The sequence below is a fragment of the Lutra lutra genome, chromosome 3 (genome assembly GCF_902655055.1).
Source record: "Lutra lutra chromosome 3, mLutLut1.2, whole genome shotgun sequence".
In the NCBI taxonomy this organism is placed as follows: domain Eukaryota; kingdom Metazoa; phylum Chordata; class Mammalia; order Carnivora; family Mustelidae; genus Lutra; species Lutra lutra.
In genome coordinates, this window is record NC_062280.1 from 141832179 (window position 1) to 141856557 (window position 24379).

The 24379-nt window shown below is 40.1% G+C and overlaps 1 protein-coding gene across 1 annotated transcript in view; it reads left to right on the forward strand.

The window, feature by feature from the left end:
* The first annotated feature begins 13277 nt into the window (after positions 1 to 13277).
* SUCLA2 (succinate-CoA ligase ADP-forming subunit beta) overlaps positions 13278 to 24379 on the forward strand; it is a 58542-nt gene continuing 47440 nt past the window's right edge. The window contains exons 1-2 of the mRNA XM_047723430.1: positions 13278 to 13430; positions 19597 to 19777. Of these exons, the coding sequence (XP_047579386.1) occupies positions 13341 to 13430; positions 19597 to 19777 (271 nt within the window). The 5' untranslated portion in view covers positions 13278 to 13340. The remainder of the gene's footprint in view (positions 13431 to 19596; positions 19778 to 24379) is intronic.

Sequence of the window (24379 nt, forward strand, 5' to 3'; positions counted from 1 at the left end):
GTGACGTTTGCCCCGCCCCCTGGGCCGCCAGCAGTTTCTCCCTGAGCCTGCGCTGGCGCAAAAATGGAAGCGTGAGTGGAGGGGCTTAAACCTTTGTGCTATCTCAGTTTATGAAGCTAATGATTCCTCCATTAAGGATTGCCTGTCAAGGCTTTGTTTTAAGTAATGCCACTTACTGTTGCACTTTCAACATTTGCTATCCATAGCTATCCATATCTGATAAGGGAAACCAAGACGAAAAAATTAAATTTCCTTACTACTTACAGCCCATTGTTAAGTCCTTAAACAGGCAAAGTGACATTCCTCTGGGAACTCAGCTTCTCCGATGTTAAGACTTTGCTAAGGGCAAGTGGCAATCGACCTGAGGATTCCACCCCCACCTCCTGCCCCAGGATCCTGTAAGTCTTCTTTAACATACAAAAATTCCTTCGCAAATTTCCTTTATCTCTGCACCCCTAGATGTATGTTGGTAATCATCTCCAAGCATGTGGCCCACTGATACACTTCTGAGGAGGGCTCAGGACTGAGTTTTTACTAAACAGTAATAAGTGACCTTTCCCGAACAACAGCCCGTCAGGATCATGGGAACCTTGCTTCCAAAATACCTTGGAAGCTTGTGCTGTCCGTAACCTCCCCGCAATTTGAAAGTACACAATCAGTCACACATCACAACCTCAGGGCAGCCCTTTCTGTCCACAGGTCCTGTCTTCCTGCTTTAATAAAACCACCAAAGTCATCTCAAGAATTCTTTCCTGAGCATTTGCCCCAAACCCCAACAATTTCTACATCAATATCTACTATAAGATTACTCCAAATCGTGCATTTACCAGTTGTCCGCCTTTATAAACCTCTGCGCCTTGCATATCCTATTTCTTTTTTTGTTTGGACGAGTTTCTCCACCACAGTAAATTTATTCTATCTATAGCTCAAGTCCGTATGGTTATCAGGGCAAGGACAAATGGTATAGAAACAACCTGGTATAAAGTATTGAAAGTATTAACACAACATGGAAAAAAAATTAAAGAAAATAAATTGTGCTGGGAGGAGCTAGTTTTGGGGGAAGGAAAGAGAGAACTTGTCCCAGTTGTTTGCACATCATGCAGCCACCAAAATAATCCCAGTTGAATTAGAGTTGTGATGAAAATGAACTAAAAAAGAACAAATGGGGGCACCTGGGTGGCTCAGTGGGTTAAAGCCTCTGCCTTCGGCTCAGGTTATGATCTCAGGGTCCTGGGATCAAGCCCTGCATTGGGCTCTCTGCTCGGCAGGGAGCCCGCTTCCCCCTCTCCCTCTGCCTGCTTCTCTGCCTACTTGTGATCTGTCTCTGTCAAAGAAATAAATAAAATCTGGTTGGGGAGGATTTACTTTTTTCATTAACATAAAACAGGTTTTACTTCTACCAAACTAATGCACATACAATTTTAAAACTCAAATGGTAGAAAAACAAGTAAGGATGAGTAGGGATGACTTTACCCACTAGTCCTGGTTTCCATTCACTTTTAGCTCTTTGAACTGTTATTCCTGATTCTTGCCTACATATTTCAAGTAATATGTTTCTTCTTGTTTTGGTAAATGACTACATATTTGTACAGCATCTTTCCTTCCACCCAGAAATACATCCTTTAATATGTTATGCACCACAAAGATATTCTTATAATATTTTCCCAAATAAAAATTGGCAACATATAGACAGGATAATGTATCATAACTGAATGGAGTTATTCCCAGAAATACAAGGTGAGGTTAATATTTGAAAAATCAATCCTTGTAATTTACTACATTAAAAGAGAGAAAAAAGAAACACATTTAATCATTTTTTTAAGAGTTTATTTATTTGAGAGGGAGGGAGAGAGAAATAGAGAGAGAGAGAGTAAGCAAGAGCACAAGAGTCTGGGGAGGGAGAAGCAGAGTTCCCACCGAGCAGGGAGCCTGATGTGGGGCTCAATCCCAGGATGCTGGGATCATGACCTACCTAAGCAGAAGGTAACCCACTGAGCCACGCAGGTGTCCCAACTCATATAATCATCTAAATAGATGCAGAAAAGACCTTGAGAAAATTCAGTAATTATTAATGATTTTAAAAAGAGTGAAGCAAACTAGGATTAAAGGGAATTTTAACAACCTTATATATGGCGTTTAAAAGATTTACAGCTAACATCTTATTTAACGGTTGTTATGGGCTAAGTCATGCTCCCCTGCCCCAAATTCGTATGTTGAAGTCCTAACCCCCAATACCTCAAAATATGACTGTATTTAGAGAATAGGGCCTTTAAAGGGGTAATTAAGTTAAAATGAGGTCAATAGGGTGAATCCTAATCTAGTATAACTGGTATCCTTAAAGAAGAGATTAAGTTAGACGCAAACAGAGGACAATCCATGTGAAAACACAGAGAGAAGACAGACATCTGCAAGCTAAGGAGAGAGGCCTCAGAAAAAAGCCAGTCCCACTGATACCTTGATCTTAGACTTCTAGATTCCAGAACTGTGTGAAAATAAATGTTATTTAAGCCAGTTAGTCTGTGGTATTTCCTTATGGCAGCCCTAGCAGACTAATACAATGGAGAAAGACTAAGATTTGAGAGAAGCAAGGATTTCACTTTAAGTCATCACATTGCTGGAGGTTCTAGTTAGTGCAACCAATAAAATCAATAAATAATAAAATATAGTTAAATTGAAAAGGAAGGAGTAACTGTCTTTAATCACAGACAATCCTAAGGAATCCACAAAAAAGCTACTAAAACAAATACATGAGTTTATCAAGTTCATAGGATTCAAGGTCAATACACAAAATCAATTATATTTCCATATACAGCTAGTTCCCCAATTTATGATGGTTCTATTTATAGTTTTTTGACTTTATGATAGTGTGAAAACAGGACACATCCAGTAGAAACCATAATTTGAATTTTGAATTTTTATGTTTTCCCGGGGTAGTGATATGCAGCATGGCACACTCTTAGGATGCTGGCCAGCAACAGTGGGATTCAGCTCCCAGTATATATACAACCATTCTGCTTTTCACTTCCAGTACAGTACTCAATAAGTTACATGAGATCTTCAATGCTTTATTATAAAGTAAGTAATAGTAAAAAATATTTAACAAATTCAGAAACTGAATTTTAAAAACAATATCATGGAAAATACGAAATATTAAGGGATACCTTTAGCAAAAGATGTGCAAAACCGGTACACTGAAAACTATGAAAAGTTACTGAGGGAAATTAACTGAAAGGAGAGAAATACCACAATGATGGATCAGAAGACTACATGTGGTTAAACAGTCAAATCTCTTCAAACTGATGTATGTGGATTTTTGATATCCCAACCAAAATTTCAGAAGGCCTTTTTTTCCCCCAGAAGAAACTGACAGACCAATTTAAAAATTTATATAGAAATGCAAAAAGGGCTAGAATAATCAAAACAATTTTTAAAATGGAAAAACTTGGGGCCCCTGGGTGGCTCAGTGGGTTAAGCCGCTGCCTTCGGCTCAGGTCATGATCTCAGTGTCCTGGGATGGAGCCCCGCATCGGGCTCTCTGCTCAGCAGGGAACCTGCTTCCTCCTCTCTCTCTGCCTGCCTCTCTGCCTGCTTGTGATCTCTCTCTGTCAAATAAATAAATAAAATCTTTAAAAAAATAAAATTAAAAAAAAATGGAAAAACTTGGAAAATTCGTACTACCTGATTTCAAGACCCAGGATAATGCCACGCTAATCAAGAGAGTGGTATGTGTGCATGCATGTGTGTATGCATGCCTGTGTGTATGTATGCACGTATGCACATATGTATGCATGTGTGTGCATGTATGTATTTATTTATTTTAGAGACACAGAGAGAGAGAGACTCCTAAGCAGCGTTCATGCCCAGCATGGAGCCTGGCATAGGACTTGATCCCAGGACCATGAGATCATGACCTGAGCTGAAACCAAGAGTCCGATGCCTAGCCAGCTGAGCCACCCAGGCACCTGGAGAGCGTGGTGTTTATTAAAGCATAGACACATAAATCACTGGAACAGAACGGAGAAGCCAGAAATAGACTTTTTTAACAGATGGTGTTAGAACAACAAAAACAAAAGATCATTTATACTTGGTGCCACATGTAACAGTTCATTCATAATGGACTGTACCTAAATAAAACCACCTAAAAGTATAAATTTTCTATAAGAAAACATAAGAGAATATCTTTGTGATCTGGGTTAGGCATAGATTTCCTAGCTAGGACACCAAAGGCATGATCTGTTGAAAACAATTGATAATTTGGACTTCATCAAAACTTAAAACTTATTCTCTTTGAGAGACACAATTAGAGATGGATTGTATTTCATCCCTCCCCAAATTTATATGTTGAAGTGCTCTCCCCACATATATTTGATTATGGGGACTTGGAGGTAAGTGGACTTAGATGAGGTCATAAAGGTAGGAGCCTCATGATGAGATTAGTGCCTTTCCAAGAGACCAGAGAGCTTGATCTCTCTTTTCCTAACATGTGAGGACATAAGAAGGTGGGACACCAGAAAGAGGGCTCTCACAAGGAATCGAATCTGCTGGTACCTTGATCTTGGACTTCCTAGCCTCCAGAACTGTGAGAAACAAATGTCTGTTGCTTAGGCTGCCCAGTCTATGACATTTTATTATAGAAGCCTGAGCTAATAAAGATATAAACTATTTTTCAAAATGAAGACAAGCTACAGACTTAGGAGAAAAATGTGCAACACACATTTTTGATAAAGGACTTGGCTCTAGAATATGTAAGGAGTCCTCAAAACCCAACAATAAAGCTAACAACCCAATAAATACATGGGCAAAATTATTGAACTGAAATTTCACCAAAAAGAGATATGGGTGGCAAATAAACACATGCAAATATGTTCAACACTATGAGTCTCTAAAAATTTAAACTACATTGAGGTAACTGTATACATCTTTTAGAATGAATAAGTTTTGGTGTTTTATTTTGTTTGTTTGTTTGTTTGTTTGTTTTTAACCACAAAGACTGGTAATACCAAATGCTGAAGTCCAGTTAGAACTCTCACACAAATCTCCTGTTGGGATGCCAGGGTGGCTCCATCAGTTAAGTGTCTGCCTTTGGCTTAGGTCATGATCTTAGGGTTCTGGGATCAAGTCCTACATCAGGTTCCTTGTTCAGCTGGGAGTTTGCTTGTCCCACTGCCTGCTGCTCCTGCTGCTTGTGTGCGCACTCGCTTGCTCTCTTTCTATCTGACAAATTATAAATAAATAAAATCTTAAAAAAAAAATCTCTTGTCAAATAAATTAAGAATTTTTTTTAAAGTTCATAAAATAAGAACTCTCACACATTGCTGGTGGGAATGCAAAATGGTACAGCCACTTTGGAAAGCAATTTACTGTTTCATATAATGTTAAGCATCGGTTTATCATACAACTCAGTAATCCCATTCTTAGATATTTACCTAAAAGAAATGAAAACTTACATTCTCTTCAGGACCTGTATGTAAATATTTTAGTGGCTTTATTCATGATAATCAAAAACTATAAATAACTCATGTTCTTCAAGTGGTGAAGGGATAAGTCAACTGTAGTACATTCATACAGTGTAAATTCAGACAATAGAAAATTACTCAGCAATATAAAGGCACAAACTTTGGTACATTTAACATGGATAAACTTACATTATACTAAGTGAAAGTAATCAGATATAAAAAACTACCATATGTATGATTCCATTTCTATGCCATGCTGTTACAGGCAAAACTAGAGACATAGCAAAAAGGTCAGTTTTGCCTGGAGCTGAGCATGCGAGGAGTTTGACTAAAAGGGCATGAGAGATATGGATGAAGGAACTGTGTTTTATCTGGATTATGGCAGTGATAACATAGCTATGTGTTTTTCAAAATGCAGAATTATACGCTAAAATGGCTGAAATTTACTATATGTATATTATACCTCAATAATCTGACTTAAAAAAAAAAAGCCAAGAAAGAAAAATGCAATGTGGAGTTGCAGAAAGAAAAAAGTGGAGTTGGCAATTAAGCAGTGGAGAGTTCTGAGGCTGCCCAGAGCTAAACTGCCCTATTTTACCAATGTTAAAATTTGTCATTCTTGTGTGTGGAGTTGTTCTCGGGAGATTATAGCGTTTCCTGGGAGCTAGCCTTAGGCTGTAGCCTGAGCTGGGGCCGGGAGGTGGGGGAAGGGAAGGGAGAACAGGGACAGCATGTTCAAGGTCACAGGCATCCTGTTAAGGAGTAGGCTATTCCTAACACACAGTAGGAAGTCAGGGTCTAAAGGGAGTGGTGGGCAAGGACATCCTGTGACATCTAGGGGTCACATTTAGTAGCCAGTTTAAAGTTTTCTTTTATTGGGTTTATAATTCCATTTTACTGTCTGGACGCCTTCAATAAAGTCTGTTTACATGTTATAGCTTGGTCTTTCCTATGCTTTGTAGGGCTGTGTAAAGACGTGAAAATAGAATAGCATCAGGCCAGAGAAGCACTGAGGTTAAGGAGAATGTCTTTGATCTCAGCGTTCTGGGGACTTGGAGCAGTGACTGACATGTAAGTGCCCTATAGATGAATACTTGAACAGAAGCTTCTCTCCTTATTATTGAAGTGGAGAACAAAGGCAAAATTTAAAAAAAATTTAAACTTCCTTAAACTTACAGCCCATTGACAAGTATTTGGAACAGACAGTGTGACCTTCCTCCAGGCACTCAACTGCCTCAATGTTCATACTTTGCTAAAGGCAAAAGGCAAGCTTAGCTTGACATTAGCCTGACCTCCAGGATTCTATAAGTCTAGTTTAATATATGAAGATCCCTTTGGAAACTCCCTTTATCTATACCCATTCTACCTACTGCAAGATATATGTTAGCAATTATCCTCCAAGCATATGTCCCACTGATAAACATCTGAAGAATCTCACGTCTAAGGTTTTACACGACAGTAGTAAATGACCTTCTCCTAACAACAGCTAGGCTCTCAAGGTCCTGGATGCCTTTCTCCCAAATTCCTTAGAGACTTACATCATCCCTAACCCTTTCCCAACTTGAAAGTGTGTAATCAGTGACGCACAGCCCCAGGGCAGCTCTTACTGCCCACGGATTCTGTCCCTGAGCTTTAATAGAACCACTCCTTTTGCACCAAAGACATCTCAAGAAGTCCTTCTTGACAGTTGGTTTCCGAACCCCAGCATTTCACTGTCAATTATCAGTGTAACAAAATAGTTTCGTTGTATTTAAGCAAACTAGAAAACAAATTTTTCCTGGAATATTTATGCATATGGAAAAAGGTGGCATGATTCACATGAAATACAAATAGTGATGAAGGAAAAAAGACACCAAGCTGATGTTTATGAATCATACAAGAGAAGTAAGTGTAAATCAGCCCACTTAGTCGCCACTCTATTCTAGAGAATCCACACAATTCCCTTTTGCAGGGTTCCCAACTAGTTTACCAAGGTATACCAGCAGTCCCTGCAGCATTAGAACCTAACAGAGCTTTGTATTGCCACATCTCCTTTCCAGTTTATCGAGACTCTCAGTTAAAGGGTAGGGTAGCCAGGCACAAGGGTCCCTCCCCTGCCCAATTCTAGGACTTTATTGGGAGAGCAGTGTTGTCCTCCCAGCCTGTCCTGTGTTTGATGTTCAAAGGTGTATATAACTCATGTACCCTCCTTATGGTTTTACACAGCATAGTATTGTATGCATTAAGGCAGAATTTAAATTTAACAAATTTAACTCACATCACAACTCAGATGCACAGAAATAATGACCTACTTTCTCTTTTTCCCTCCCTCCCTCCCTCCCTCCCTTACTTCCTTCCTTTCATTTTTCTCCCAAAACTCTTTGTCACTAGTTTGCATATGGGTCTGTAGAGAATTCATTAAATATTCAATCTGGTTCAAAACTGTCCAGTCTAATAATTTAGTCAGGACCCTTAAGTCACATTCAGTCTATCTTGGTTTAAACAGCTGGCCTTTCAGTCACCTTTCTCCCTGTTATTTTTACTGAAGACATACAGATGTATGAAGCTGGGTATGGCTTGTGACATATTGTAACACTTTTGGAAGACAGTTTCCTTGAATCCATGTGGACTTAACATGTGCCTTGGAATCAGGCAGATAAGAAATCTGGAGTCCTCACATAAAAACCAAGGGTGGCTGAGAGCCCACCTGTCTGACTATACCATGTTACCAAGTGTGTTCTGGTTCAGGAGATTCTTCAAGGCAACTTCCTCTCAGAGCCTCAAGGTGGAAGTGTGACAAGACTGGGGTAGGACAAATCTTCTGTCTTCAGCATTGCTCCCAGTGGAGCAGAGATGCCAAGTTCATTTCATATTTTCATAGGTAGGAGAGATAGGACTTTTTTTTTTTAAAGATTTTATTTATTTATTTGACAGAGATCACAAGTAGGCAGAGAGGAGGAAGCAGGCTCCCTGCTGAGCAGAGAGCCCGATGCGGGGCTCAATCCCAGGACCCCAAGATCATGACCTGAGCCGAAGGCAGAGGCTTTAACCCACTGAGCCACCCAGGCACCCCAAGATATGACTCTTTTTGTACCTCTAAAGTTGAATTCTATTATTTACCTGTTTACATCAACTCCAGAAAATCAACCCCTGGTAAATCAGGAGCTATCTCCCTCCCTCCTCCTTAGATCCAGGAGATAATTACAGTGACAGATGAGCATGGAACAGCTAGTCTTTGGTATTGTTAGATAACTAAGCTGACATTTATTGTCACATTCCTCTTCCCATATGTTCTGTGTCATTGTTCCTTACAGGTCTATCCTTACATGTTTCCATCTGCCATCTCTCCATGCTTGTCTACATAGCTGTCAATGGTTCTGGAAGCCCTTGCTGGCTTCCTCAGCTTTGGTCGGATGGGTACAATCCTGGGAATATGATTTAGCTCTATCTGCAAAGGTACACCTGACTGTCAGAAGTTTCCACTCCTTCCGTGCCACCAGTGTGCTCAGGGGTTTTGTGTCTTCTTTTGGTATCCCTTGTTTAGATCCCTGTCACGGCTGGCATGACAAATCAACCAGGAACATGAAGGTAAGAGGATGGTGAAAAGAAATCAAGAGACAAAGAGATGGGGGCAGGAAGAGCACTGAGGAGGATGTCCAACAGTGCCGATTTTATTCCACATCTTACAAGCATTTATAAGGCAGACCACAATAGAAGGAGTAATACATCAGTACCTAGTCAGATAACCACAAGTTCCTATAACAAGTTTACATTAACTACAAGCAAATCTCGTGATGCCAGGTAGTCACGGCTAATGCCATTAGCAAGACAATCAACCAGGGAGTGGGTTATGGGAAGTACAGGAACAACAAGGACCAACTAAGAATTCATGACCCTGACCACACTGTTCCCTTCTGTTTGGGGAAAGCATGTGGGAAGTCACGTAGGCCAGCGCACGACACATAGCACAGACCCTTTCTCAGTGTTACTCAACTTTCCTGTCCTTGACCCCTTATCAAGGTGCCCGGACTTTAAAGGAGACACAAATCAGGGCCTGGTTTGATCCACGACTCCAACCATGCCGTAGCCTCCAACAGATCCCCAAAACTCTTTGGGAGTGGAATAACCCTTCATCCGGAACACAATGGCATTGGAAAGTATACAACACAGGGGCCCTCCTCAAGAAACCACCAGAGTGTCTTGCTTTTTCCCAATTTCCTCTCTCCATATTCTCTAGGAGAGAGGAAATTTCAGTTCTATTTCTGAGGCATAAACTTTCCTTGAGTCCTTCTTTGTTCTGGCTTTTGAAACTTGAAGTTCAGTCTTTTGCAGTTCTCAGCCCTTGCATTTACACCTCAGAACCTGTCCTCTGATGGTCTGCAGCATCATTCTTTCCTTTAGGTAGTGAATGGAGTGAAAAGTAAAAGGTTAATGAAAATGATAAGATGATACAAATCTTAGTTATTTTCTTGAATTCTCCTCTTGCCATACGGAACCAATTCTTGCCAAATAGAACAAATTCAGATGTTGTGCTGGAGCAATCAAGTAAAAGCTATTGACTCTGGGCAAGTTACTTACTGTTTCCAAACCTCCGTTTTCCCTTCTGTAAAATGCAGGAATGTGAGGATTACTAAAATGTGTTTATCTCTGTCTTCTGGTACTGCCATTCTAGGGTGGTCTAGATAAGTGTTCCTACTATTACTTCTGAGGCTTTAAGAGAACTAAGAGAAATCTTGTGTAAACACTGTATGTCCTCTTCCTTCACCCTTATACCCTGTATAAATCTGGTAACTGTTTCTTTCTTTGGCACAGATTGGATGGGTAAAATGGAATAAGTTGAAAACCAGAGAATCTGACAATGTCTCATGACAAAATAAAGGATAGAAAAAAAAATATGTAACTATCTGGCACCAAAAACTAAGTGTTCAGTAAATCGTCATTATTCACTCAGCCATCAATAGAAGTTCAGGGTAAGCAGATATATTGGAAGTTGTTTCTGCAGCACTTGGTAATTCTATTAATTCTATAGTTAACAATAGGACAATTTATTATTTTTTGAGAATTTCAAGTGTTTCATTTCTCTGTAACAAAATTTAGCAAGAGAGGCGCCTGGGTGGCTCAGTGGGTTAAGCCTCTGCCTTCAGCTCAGGTCATGATCTCAGGGTCCTGGGATCAAGACCCATATTGGGCTCTCTGCCGGGGAGAGAGGCTGAGCCTGCTTCTCCCTCTCTCTTTGCCAGTCTCTCTGCGTACTTGTGATCTCTATCCATCAAATAAATAAAATCTTTAAAAAAATTTAGCAAGAATAATTTGAACTACATTTCAAACTTGCCTCCTTCTTTTTGTATGACCTACAATACAACCCAAACATCTTTTCTGTACCTTAGTGAATTGTCATACTTGTTTCTAAGTTTGAATCAGTCTCCATCATTTTATCCATTGCATTTTCAATGTCATTCATGAAAGCCACTTTTTTCACCTGTGTTGGTAAGTCTGCACGCACTAACTGGCTACATATTTAGTCTCTTGAATCTAGATGGGGTTAACACTGATAGTCACTGCTAACATTTCCAAGTCAGCTCTTTCTTCTAAAATTCCATTTATATTTGTTTCAAATACAGCAAAGTTATTTGTTAAGTGAGTTAAAAGATTTTTTAAAGTATTTATTTTAATTCCAGTTAGTTAACATACAGTGTTATATTAGTTTCAGGTGTACAATATAGTGATTCAGCACTTCCATACATCACCCAGTGCTCATCACAGCAAGTACGCTTTTCAATCCCCATCACCTAACCAATAGGACAGTTTAGATAAGTCTTCGCTCTAGGCAGTAAAATTTGGGGGGGTATTATTATACCTTCAATGATTTTGCTACATCAGATGTTATATCCTTTAATGATTTGAAAGGACTGTGAAAAAAATTAAAGTCTCTCCCTAGGAAATTTCTTTTCCTCTTTCTTCCTGCACACCACGCCCATCCTTAATCTCCGGGTAGAGAGGCAGAGAGACACAAAGTGGGGACTACAGGTCGAGCATAAGAATAGCATTATACATGAAGTACAATTCTTTTTTCCCCCCTTCCTCATATACTCTCCCCTACCCTCCACCTAATACATTCTGCCTACTAGTTTCTGAGATCCTTGTAGAAAAAAAATGATAAAAGTGTTTGTTGTGGAAAAAGTAGTTTCTTAGTAAAGAAGTTTCATTTTTTAAGGCTGATTGCCTGGTGATGAAACAAGGTTAGCAGGTAGGAGTCACATCATTTTACCTCACTGAATTCTTTTAGTGAGGTATCCAGGCATACAGAGCTCTGAACACAGTCAAGGAGTGCTGAAGGAATGCACCTCTGCCTCTTGCTTAGGTTTCCAAAGGAGCCAGTCCCACATAATCTGCATTTTCTCTTTCTCACTTCTTGACTTACTCCATATTTCTGCTGCTGCCTTCCCTGTTTTTAAGCTAGGGTTGAAGAGGGCACAACAGGGGAGATGTGTAATGGTTCACCTGTGATGCAGACTTGACAGGTGTGGAGCCACTCAGGCTCCTATCAGGGGTAAAGCCTTACATCTTATTTTAGCACATTGACTTATTCTGAGTTTACCTGTGTACCCTTTAAATATCTGGCCTTGGACTCAGATGGTTTGTTGTACCTGGTTGTTCAACTGCTGTGTTTACTAGTAACTAAAAAAATGGCTTGAAAATAAGTATGTCCTATTCATATCTGATGGGATAGGTGTTTCCAACAGAAGCTGGTAGGTCTCAGCCCCAGCTTTTTGGGCAGATTATCTAGATTTTATTTGACTGGCAATGATTGGCAGTGGAAGGGTAGAGCAAGAGACATTTGAACTACCAATGTCTTTTTCCCACTCTCCCTATTTCTAACTGTACATAATACCTTTTAGTGATGAAGCGAGCTTTGAGGACAGTCCCGCATAAGTGCAGTGAAATGAAAAAGTCCCTGAGAAAGTTTTGTCTTTAAGAGCTCAGAGATTTGGGGGACTGCAGAAAGCCCTTTTCCATTCCCTAAGTTGATAGGCTGTTTTAGATTCCTTTTTTTTTTTTTCTTTATACAGCGCTGTTCTGTGCATTGGGCCACTGTACTTGAGAAGCAGCTACCAGAGCCTGTATAATGCTGGTCAGTCCCTCCAATCTATTCCTGGGTTAACATCTTTTACACTGAAAACTCTTCAACACATTTTAAAACCACATATCCAGAGGAAAATAGGCTCCGTGTGTCCAGTGGTCAAGTCTTGATGGGGCACACGTCTCATCTCAGGGTTTTCAATGCTCAGTGTGTATGTCATTCACCTGAGAGCTCTAAGAAATATAGATTCCTGACTCCATCCTCAGACGGGTCTGGTGAATGAAGTTTTTCTAAAGCTTCCTAGGCGATTCTGTGTGCCATTTGGATTGGTAACTAGTGGCTGATCGTCTTTTTTTTTTTTTTAAAGGTAGAATCGGTGTTTTATTCACTGCTGTATCAACACAGACTTTGGCACAAAGCAGACACTGAGTGCTTATTTTTTCAATGAACCCCATCTTACGGATAAGGCAACTGAGCCTCAGAGAAGTTGGGATCACACAGATGGCGAGGCTGGTCATCTTTCCAATAGCACATCTTACCACTTTACTAGGAAGTCCTCGGGTTGCTTTCTGGTCACAGGTCGCATATTGAGGCTGCGGCGGTTAGCTCTAAAGGTCAAAGTTTGCTCTGTGCCGGTCTAGCCCAACTTTGCTTGAACTGGCAATCTCTGCTAAGGGAATCCGCATTCGCAGAGTTAACCAGAAGTTCCGCCCGCCATGGGTGGGGCCACGGGTTGGAGTGCGCGTCAGGAGCAGCTGGGTCGCCGGGCGCCTCGCGCTCCTGCGCCTGCGCACGGCGCCGAGGGGACGGGGTCGGGCTCAGAAATGGCGGCCTCCATGTTCTACAGCCGGTTATTGGCTACCACCGCCCTTAGGAGCCGCGGGTCCCGGCCTGCGCTGCGGGCTGCCGCCCAGGTATTGCGGCCCAGCCCGCTATCTCTTCGAGGGTCGGCAGGAGGAAGGGCGAGGTGGGAGACGTGGCTCCTGTGGATGAGGTGTGAGGGGATGTGATGCCCGGCTCGGGGTCACTTCGCAATAGGTGACATTGGGTGACATGGGATTGCCCAGCCGGGCCCGCGGGCGGCTTGCCCTGGAGGACTGCCCGCTGTGGCTGTGGCTGCGAGCGGGCCCATATTTGCGCCGCTCTGCTATCGTCTTCAGCCCGCGAGGAGTCGGGCCTTCGGCTGCGGCTGCCCTCTCAGTTTCTGAGGGCCGGCGGGGAGGCGGGTGAGGGGAGCCTTTCTAAGTGGAGGTGTGGGAGCCTGGGCAGTTTCTGCTGCTTTTACCTCACCCCGCGCAGTGGGCAGAGGCTTCCGCGGCCCTTCTTTGGGGAGGGGGGAAATGCCCTTCAGATGTACTTTTATGTCCCTGGGGAGCTGTCATAGGTGGGAATGTCTTCATGGGATCAGCTTGCTGACTGGTCTGTTCTGGGAAGAGGCAGGGAAGTTTCCCACCTGTTCTGTTTGTTAAGGGTAGTAATAAGATGATGTTTACCAGCTTACCAGTTGGGGAAGTAAGACAGTTATCTTTTGGATCACTTCGTTTCTGGGTCGAGTATAGCATAACCACCACAAGTGTTTGTTTGTTTTGGTTTTTTGTTTTGGAGTGTTTACCGTGGGCCAGGTACTGAGCTGGGCATTTTACTTGTAGTTTCTTGTTACGCTTTTCAGCAGCACTATAAGGGTGTCATTAATATCCTCATCATTGATGAGGAAATTGTGGCCTGGAGAGCTAGTAATTCGGGCTTCGTCACAAAGCAGGTAGGGGCAAAGCTAAAGCGTAATTCCAGAACCGTCCGGCTCCAAAGCCTGTGTGCTTGAATCTGCTCTTCAGTTTTTTTCCGGAAGACTTGGCCTGTTCTTTCCAACGTTGATACCAAGAAACTTGTGAAAGGGCACGATTGCTTCATAAGTCAATTCCAGAGTTTTAGATTACGTTCTGAGATTAACTCCTTCGACATGACAAAAATGAATTGATTTTAATACTCTAAATCTGGAGGCAGTGAATTACATGAGTATGCTTCTCAATAGGAGAAGTGATATTTTTTGGCCTTGAACTTCCTTCTTATGAGTCTTTTTTTTTTTTTAAAGATTTTATTTATTTATTTGACAGAGAGAGATCACAAGTAGACGGAGAGGCAGGCAGAGAGAGAGAGAGAGAGAGGGAAGCAGGCTTCTTGCTGAGCAGAGAGCCCGATGTGGGACTCGATTCCAGGACCCTGAGATCATGACCTGAGCCGAAGACAGCGGCTTAACCCACTGAGCCACCCACGCGTCCCCCTTCTTATGAGTCTTAAAGAGTGCTGTCTTGATTTTAGAAAATGAAGACTTGGTGAACAAATATGTTTTCATCTGTCCTTTTGGAAATTCTTTTAAAAGCTCTTGTCTCTCCATATGGAGGTGCCTAGTTTATTGTCTTACAACATCTCTTCTTTTCCACCCACACATTAAAAAATACAGCTTTAGAATTTGGGAGGCCCTTAATCTAACCCCTTGCTTTTGTAGATGAGGACGCAGAGGTGCAGGATCCTAGGAAACTTGTTCAAGGTCACACATAGAGTTTAGCAAATATTCTTAAACATTATGTTTAGTTCTCTAACCCTGGTCTAGTTTCTCTGTATCTTTTGTCCAGTGTATGTCTGATTAAATAGTTCAGGTTATGAGCAGATGAACTAATTTTAAATACTTTCTCGTCGTGAATCACATTTTTCAGTAACTACATTTTCCCCTTTTGAATTGGTGAATGATTAAATGGGTAGATGATTAAATGGGTGGTAGTATAGGGATTTGGCCAGGAATTGGTGGCCTTTTGGCAGTAGGAATCTTCTAAGTGATAATGTGGAGAAAGATAAAGACTTAAATGTGGGAATCCTTGTGATTCTGTAGGAATATTTATTACCAGCATAATTAAAAAAACGTATTTCAAGTCATAACTTCTAGGGGTGCAAGGAAAGGATTAGCCACACTTCAGATATTACAAAACCTTTAAAGGCGTATAAAAGCAGCATTACCTTATGAGTACTATTGATTCTTTGTGAATAGAGGTATTTGAAAGAAACTGTAAAAATATACCTAGAGCTTTGTGTCATTGGTTTACCCTGAACTTTTTTGGGAAAAATTTCAAACTGATAGAATGTTCCAGCAGTCGTACAGTGAGCACATATATTGCTTTCATCTATATTTAACTTTTTTTTTTTTTTTTAAGATTTCATTTATTTATTTGTCAGAGAGAGAGGAGTGAGAGCGAGCACAGGCAGACAGAGGCAGAGGGAGAAGCAGGCTCCCTGCCAAGCAAGAAGCCCAATGTGGGACTGGATCCCAGAATGCTGGGATCATGACCTGAGCTGAAGGCAGCTGCTTAACCAACTGAGCCACCCAGGCGTCCATATATTTAACATTTTGCTGCATTTGCTTTATCTTTAAAAAACTACATTCATGTGCATATATATATGTTTATATATGCATGTATGTATAAAATTATATTCATTTCTTTTTGCTCAGCCATTTGAGACTAGCTGGCAGATATCATGGCGCTTTATCCCTAGATATTATTTTAGCACACACCTTTTATTTATTTTTAAGATATTTATTTGTCAGAGAGAGGGAGGGAGAGAGATCACAAGCGAGGGAAGCTGCAGGCAGAGGGAGGAGCCTGATGCAAGGCTCAGGCTCCATTCCAGGACCCTAGGATCATGACCTGAGCATGAGGCAGATGCTTAACTGACTGAGCCACCCAGGCATCCCATAGTACACACCTTTTTTTTTTTTAAAGATTATTTATTTATTTATTTGACAGACAGAGATCACAAGTAGCTAGAGAGGCAGGCAGAGAGAGAGAGAGAGAGGAGGAAACAGGCTCCCTGCTGAGCAGAGAGCCTGATGTGGGACTTGATCCCAGGACTCTGGAATCATGACCTGAGCCAAAGGCAGAGGCTTTAACTCACTGAGCCACCCAGGTGCCCCTAGTACACGCCTTTTAAAGGTGAAGACATTCTCCTAAATAACCACACATAGTTATTATATTTAGGAAATTTGTACTTATCATACTTTGGAAATTTAGTTTTAGATTTCCCCAGTTGTTCCCAAAGTGGTGTTTTATTTTATTTTTATTTATTTATTGATTTTTTAAAAGATTTATTTATTTGAGAGAGAGAGTGCAACTGTGAGTGGGGGGGCGAGGCAGGCGGAGAGGGAGAGGGGAAGCCTACTTACAGTTGAGCCTGGAACCTGCAGGGGCCTCCATCTTACCACCATGAGCTCAGGACCTGAGCTGAAGCTAAGAGCCAGGCCCTTAACTGACTGAGCCACTCAGTAGCCCCAAGTTGTTTTATTTTCAAGCTGGGATCAGGCCTCTATAGTATTTTTTCTAGTCCGTCCAGCTAATTAGGTGCCATGTAATGACTCTGAATGCTCGAGTGTGTTGTAGGTGTTCATTTACATGCTCATTTACATTAAATGAATTCTGTGGCTGGACCAAGTCGGTTTTATTCTTTTAACATCCCTTGCGCAGTGTCTGGTATATAGGCATTCAAAAAAGGTTTGAATGTATAACTGTTTTTACCAAGCTCTGCTCGGTACTCCTCTTCCCCCCTTATTTTTATTGTTATTTTGAGGTATAATTTATATAAAGTTTACAACTTTGGGTAGCTAGATTAATTTTTACGTATGTATACATCTGTGTAGCCACCATTCAGATCAAGATATGTAATACTTTCAGCCCTCAGAAGCACCCATGTCCTCTCCCCTTATCAGTATTCCCCAATAGAAGATGACCGACCACTAATTCTGACTGACTTCTATCACTAATTTTGACTGGTTTTGAACTATATTAAAAAATATAAATATGTATTCTTGTATCTGGTTTCTTTTCCTCAAAATTATGTCTTTGAGATGAATCCATTGTTTTGTGAGCAACAGGTATTTTTAAAAAATTGCTCTGTAGGATCCTAGTATGTGAATATGCTGTATTTTTTTCTGCTGATGGGTGATTGAGTCATTTTTGTTTTTTAATGAATAAGCCCACTATGGATATTCTTATGAATATGCCTTTTGGTAGACAAAGCACTCATTTCTGTTGGGTATATACCCAGGAGTGGGATTTCAGAAAGTAGATGTATAATGAACGGTTTGGGATGTTGCTGGTTTTTAATATTGAAGTGACAGTAAATCAGGGAGTTGAGTTTCTCTGCTGAAATGTTATTCAGGATTTTAGCTTACCAGGCGAAACAAACAAGTTGTTACTTGGTGTGACTGACTTTTTAGACTAGGGTTCTCAGACTGTAGGGTGCTTAAGAATCAGGTGAATGACTTGTTGTGAATGCAGATTACCTGAGGCCCATTCCAGAGATTTTGTAGATTCGAATGGGCCCCAGAATCTGCATTTTTAGACAACATCCCAGGTAATTTTGATGCAGATGGTTCATGAACTTCCTTCAAGAAAGACTGTTTAATAAAGCAATAGTTGATAGTCTAGAACTGCACATTTCTAATCCTTTTAAACTGTAACATGGACTATCAGTAAATGGTTTCCAATATTTTATATTAAAAAGAAATAGGGGGGGGGGCGCCTGGGTGGCTCAGTGGGTTAAGCCGCTGCCTTCGGCTCAGGTCATGATCCCAGGTCCTGGGTTCGAGCCCCGCATCGGGCTCTCTGCTCGGCGGGGGGCCTGCTTCCTCCTCTCTCTCTCTGCCTGCCTCTCTGCCTACTTGTGATTTCTCTCTGTCAAATAAATAAATTAAAAAAAAAAAAAAAAATCTTGAAAAAAAAAAAAAAAAAAAAAAAAAGAAATAGGGGCACCTGGGTGGCTCAGTGGGTTAAGCCTCTGCCTTCAGCTCAGGTCATGATCTCAGGGTCCTGGGATCAAGCCCCACATTCGGCTCTCTGCTCGGCAGGGAGCCTGCTTCCCCCTCTCTCTGCCTGATTCTCTGCCTACCTGTGATCTCTCTCTCTCTCTCTCTCAAATAAATAAACAAAATCTTTAAAAAAAAAAAAAAGAAATAGACTGTATATATGATCCCTTTAAATTCAATTCTTATGCTGTTATGTGTTTCATATGAGCTGTGTTTCAGTATTCTGCATTCCTTGTTTAGAGAATGAAAATGTATGGATAATACTTAAATGTGTAATTTCAATTCATTCTTCCAGGGCTTTCATAGCACTTAATTTGTTCTACATATTGTCATATAAAGTTGATAGGATTGAGGAATTTTGATATTTGCAGGCTATGAAATGAAGAGTTTCATTGAGGAAATCAACCTGGAAAGTGGTGTCTGGCTCAACACCTGTGGGAGTGAAGGAAGGAGGCTTGAATAGTGGGAGAAGTAGAACTGTGGTGCAGTTGCAGTAGGAACTTTTGCCTCCTCTGGGAGATCTGGAACTAAGATGGTCCTTCAGAATTATCCCAAATTGGGGTGAGGTGCTAGGACTTTATAACCTTACCTTAAACCCCATCAACCAGTCATTGGATGCAGGCTGAGAGTGGGAAGGTGTGACTTTGGGCAAGGAAGCACCAGTGAGAGGACTCAGTAGAGAGCTGTCAGTAGCCAACACTCCCAGCAGCTGGGCTATGAAAGGGGAATCTGAGTAGCACACCACAGTGATCACTACAGATGAAACCAGCGTTTAGTCTTATGTGTTTGAAAGAGGAATCACTCAACTAACTACCATATATCTAGTGCCAAGCAATTTGTTAGGTGCTGGAAGAATGATGGAGAGAAGAAAATGGGAAGGATTTTCGGTTTGTTGGAAAAGATGAGGTTGGTTTTAGATCTGCTGAATTTGGCATTGGGGTAGAAATGCTCTGTAGGTCATTAGGGATATGGTAGTGGAGCTCAAATAAAAAGTAGGACTAGACATGATGAGAAAATAGTTAAAACTACAAGGGTAACATTTGATATTTAGCTGGTAGGTTAGCTCTTAGGTTATAATTTAGGTACTCTGAATATTATTCTTTGATGGTTTAATATAACAGTTTTATTACAGTTAGGAAGAACCAAGTACTGTATATAAAAAAGTATTTTGAGAAAGTGTTTTAATAAGTTCCAAATTACTGTCATATATAATATGTCCCCAATTTCTTTAGGTTCTGGGAAGTTCTGGATTTTTTAACAACCATGGACTCCAAATACAGCAGCAGCAACAAAGGAATCTCTCACTACATGAATACATGAGTATGGAATTGTTGCAAGAAGCTGGTGTCTCCATTCCCAAAGGACATGTGGCAAAATCACCAGATGAAGCTTATGCAGTTGCCAAAAAATTAGGTACTAACTTAAGAAAAACTTAGGCCACTTTGACATGGGCACTTCTGATAAGATGTAAACTTTACTTACAGTTTATAACAGTTTATAGGTTTTGTTTTATTTTTTAAGAAATAAACTTTATTTATTTAAAAGGGAAGGTGGATCTTTATGATTGTTGACATTCTGAAATTAGGAGATTATTTTGAGCTCCCATAGAGCTAGTAACTTAAGAACCAATTACATTGGCATTAGGAAGCCTTTAAAGTCCTGTCTTTAGTTGGAGTATAATTATGGGAAGAAAGATTCTAAAGCTTTAAAGACTGGTGTCTGTGATGATTCTTCAAGAAAATAGTGAAGAAAATCTTAGCTGTTTATATGGTTGTAAAGAGGTCTAATAAAACTCCCCCAGCTTTCTCTTGACAGGAAAAGTATGGAACCAGGGTGGTGGGAGGGAGAGGCGAAGCTGAGTGCTAGACTGTAAGCTCCATGAGAGCAGGGTTTCTTTGTCTTATTTTGTCCAGTGATATATCCTAAACTCTTAGAAGAGTACTGACACTTACATAATCAAGAACTATTGATATTTGTTAAATGAATTAAGTACTTGCCCATGTTTATTAGTAAAGTCTTTTATTGTTAACAGAAAACTAAATAGCTTTTGTTAATTTGAATTTTGTTAATTTATATTAATTTTATAATTAAAAAATACTGACTTTAGAAGGTATCCTTCACTTTACATTTTTAATGATTTAAAGATTTTTTTTTTTTTTTTTTTTTTGACAGACAGAGATCACAAGCAGGCAGAGAGGCAGGCAGAGAGAGAGGGGGAAGCAAGCTCCCTGCTGAGCAGGGAGCCTGATGCGGGGCTCGATCCCAGGACCCTGGGATCATGACCTGAGCCAAAGGCAGAGCCTTTAACCCACTGAGCCACCCAGGCGCCCCTTACATTTTTAATGATTTAATATGAGGCCATAACAACGAGTAATGTAGTAGCTATACATTGCATTTTATTTTTAGCAATATTTAAAATTCCACCAATTTTACGTAGATTAGCACAATCTCTGTTGTATGTATACTTGATTAATAAGGCTTTGAATGTGCTTTGGTGAAGACTTTGCTTTTATTAGTATTTTAAGAAGACAGTGGAACATTTAAAAATGTTTAAAATTTTTAAGTTTTACTCTCGTTTTGTACTTATTTGTCTCTAGAATGAGTTTTTCTTTAAAAGTGAGGGCATGTACAAGTTCAGACATGAGATGTTTACTTGGAAACATGATTTTTCATTGACAGTTTAATTTTTTGTTAATCAGAAAAAAGTCCTCTTTATTCAGGTTATAAGCACACTTCTTTTTATTTGTTGAAAGCCTTGTGTAAATTGATATTAACTTGGGGGAAATTTTTGTTAATTAATGGTGACCTGTAGCTGGAACTTGTGCATGGTAAAAGATGTGCCTCGCTTTTACCTTCAAAACACTGTATGGTAGAGGCTCTTAAAGGTCAAGTGTAAAGAAAACTCATGATTGTATTTCTGTAGTATTTCTTGCAAAGGCTACTTATTAATAATTACTCCCTTGAGATTTGATCTTATCTATATGACCTAAACTTTAATTTGTAAAGAAGAGTCAGCTAAGTAGGAGGGAAAACTTGGAAATGCAATTGAGAAAGTATAAGGTTTTCTTACTTTGTCCTTCTGTCCTTAAGAATGAAATTTAGACCCTTGACTTTGTTCTTTTATTTTTATTAGTCTAATCCCTCGTGTTGATGATTTTTTGTTTACCAATTCTTTCCTTTGTTGTAATGCTGAAGCTTAAAATGTTTTTCATGCCAGTGTCAGTAAGGCCTGATTTATATATAATGAAGTTGGTAAAAACTGTTGTTTTCTATTTCCGAATCACTATAATTCGCTTTTCTATTTCCGAATCACTGTAATTCGTTTTTCTGTATTTTCCATATATTTGCTCATTTAGTCAAAATTCACTGTTTTGTCAAAAAAAAATCTGTGTAGGAACTTTTTCATAAAACAAGTAGGATTTATTTGGCTACCAGTTTCTTGGTTTCCTTATTCCTTATAAGCTTTAATGATGCTTGAATGACCAAAGGAAGAAAGAATAGTTAACATGCGCAGGGTATACTCTAATTATGAGTATTTCTGGGAAGGTCTCTGGGACCAGGACTTAATGTGAAGTAAGGAGCAAGTAGGCAGCTCTGGTTTTGAGCCCCTTGGAGCAGAAGGTATCTTGTTCATCTAGAAAGTATGTTTTTGTCAAGTAACACTGCAGATGATGATTATAGTATGGAAGTGGGATTAGTGATTAAGGAGGTCTTTTAAATTCAGAGACTCCGAAATGCTACTTTTTAATTTTTTAAATATTTTTAAATTTATTTGACAGAGATCACACGTAGGCAGAGAGGCAGGCTCCCTGCTGAGCAGAGAACCCAATGTGGGGCTTGATCCCAGAATCCTGGGATCATGACCTGAGCTGAAGGCAGAGCCTTTAACCCACTGAGCCACCCAGGTGCCCCAGAAATGCTACTTTTAAAAGATATATTTAGCAACTACTATGAAGATGTTGAGGACAGTTTTGTCTTTTGTTGAGAGTCATTAATGTCAGAAAATGTTGCTTATAGGATCTAATAAGGTATGGTATAAGGTGCCTTAGAAATACAACTGGCTCTGTCCATCTAGCTAGCAATTCCTAATTTTGATTTTGGCTACTTTGCTTCTTGAATTTTTGAACAACTCACAAAGTATTAATTCCCATTTGTTAGAACTCTTACATCACCAACTGAAACAGTGAGATATAAATGCATTACAGATGGGCCAAACTTGCTTCCCCTCAGTTCTGTGAGTTAGCCTGGGGTCTGGGGCCACTGAGCCTACAACTGGTGACTCCTCCTGAAATAGCCCTGGCCTCTTTCCCCAGTATTCCCTACAAATTCTATAATTTTCTGTGTATATCGTGATGTGAAAAAAGTTGGATACACTGGCCTGGAGGCTAGTTTTGCCTGTTACGAATAATTGAAGTTAGGGATGGAAGAATGGTTGGGGAGAAATCTAGTTTCTTTTCTTTTTCTGTGTGTGTGTGTGTGTGTGTGTGTGTGTTAATAGACTGGTTTTCTCATATCCATTTTTTAAAAGATTTATTTATCTTGAGACAGAGTGATTGAGAGCATGCACAGAGGTAGGGGCAGAGGGACAGAGAGAATCTCAAGCAGACTCCTGGCTGAGCATGGAGCCTGACACAGAGCTTGATCCCAGGACCCTGAGATAATGACCTGCGCCAAAATCAAGAGTCAAAGGTGTAAACAGCTGAGCCACCGAGGCTCCCCTTTTCATATCCATTTTTATTTTATTTTTTTACTTACTTATTTATTATTTGGAAAGATTTATTTGTCAGAGAGAGTGCTCTTGTGTGCGCACAGGTTGGGGAATAGCAGGCAGAGGAAGAAGAAGGCTTCTTGCTGAGCAAGGGGCCCAATGCAGGACTATCCCAGGACCCTGGAATCAGCTTGAGCTCAAGGCAGACAGTTAACCAACTGAACTACCCAGGCGTCCCCTCATAACCACTTTTTAAAAAAAGATTTTGTTTATTTATTTATTTGAGAGAGAGAGAGAGAGAGAGAGCACAAGCAGGGGGGAGCGTCAGGCAGAGGGAGAAGCCGACTCCCTTCTGAGCAAGGAGCCTGATGGGGGATTTGATCCCAGGACCCTGAGACCCGAGCTGAAGGCAGTCTTAACCAACTGAGCTACTCAGGTTCCCCCCTCATATCCATTTTTAATGGTAAGTCTGTAGTAGACATCTCATTGATTTCATGATTCTGTATTGCCAAGAACAGTATCTTTTAGGCTTTGGAAGTTTCTCCCATTTTTGTTCTAATTTTCAGAGGAACTATTAAAAGCTGTGCTTCATAGAATTTTAAAAGGGGGAAACCGTAATACATAGTTCAGCTACAAATACATCTTAGTTTCTCTGTTACCCTAAATAGAATTGCAACTGAATTGACTTTCCATGTTTGAAATTAGACACAATGTAATCATTTTGTTTTTTGAAAATTGTTCAACCTAGTGAAATTTATGTTGCCAGACTAGTCTTGTCTTTTTTGCATATTTTGTTGATCCTTAGAGTAGACTTTAATTGCCAAATTCTAAATTTCATGAATAATAGTACTTATATCTGCTACATATTTTTTAATTGCTTAAAACATAAACTTATTCTTATGTCTTATGAAGTTAGAAGTTTGAAATGGGTCTTAAGTCCCATCTTTTTCTTTTTTTTCTTTAATTTTGACTGCCTTCATCCATTTTTCCTATCCCCTATCCCCTCCCTCTGGCAGCTACCAATCTGTTCTCTGTATCTATGAGCTTAGTTGTTTTGTTTTGTTTTCCAATTCATTTATAAGATTCCATTCATATGGAATATGTCTTTCTCTGGCTTTCTTAGCCATCAGATCCACATCCATGTTGTTGCAAATGGCAAAGTGTTACTCTTTTTTTTGTGGCTGAATACACACACACACCATGTGCATATACCATAATTTCTTTACCCATTCATCCATCAAGGGATGTTGTTTCCATATCTTGGTTATTGTAAATAGTGCTGCAGTGAACATGGGGTACATGTATTT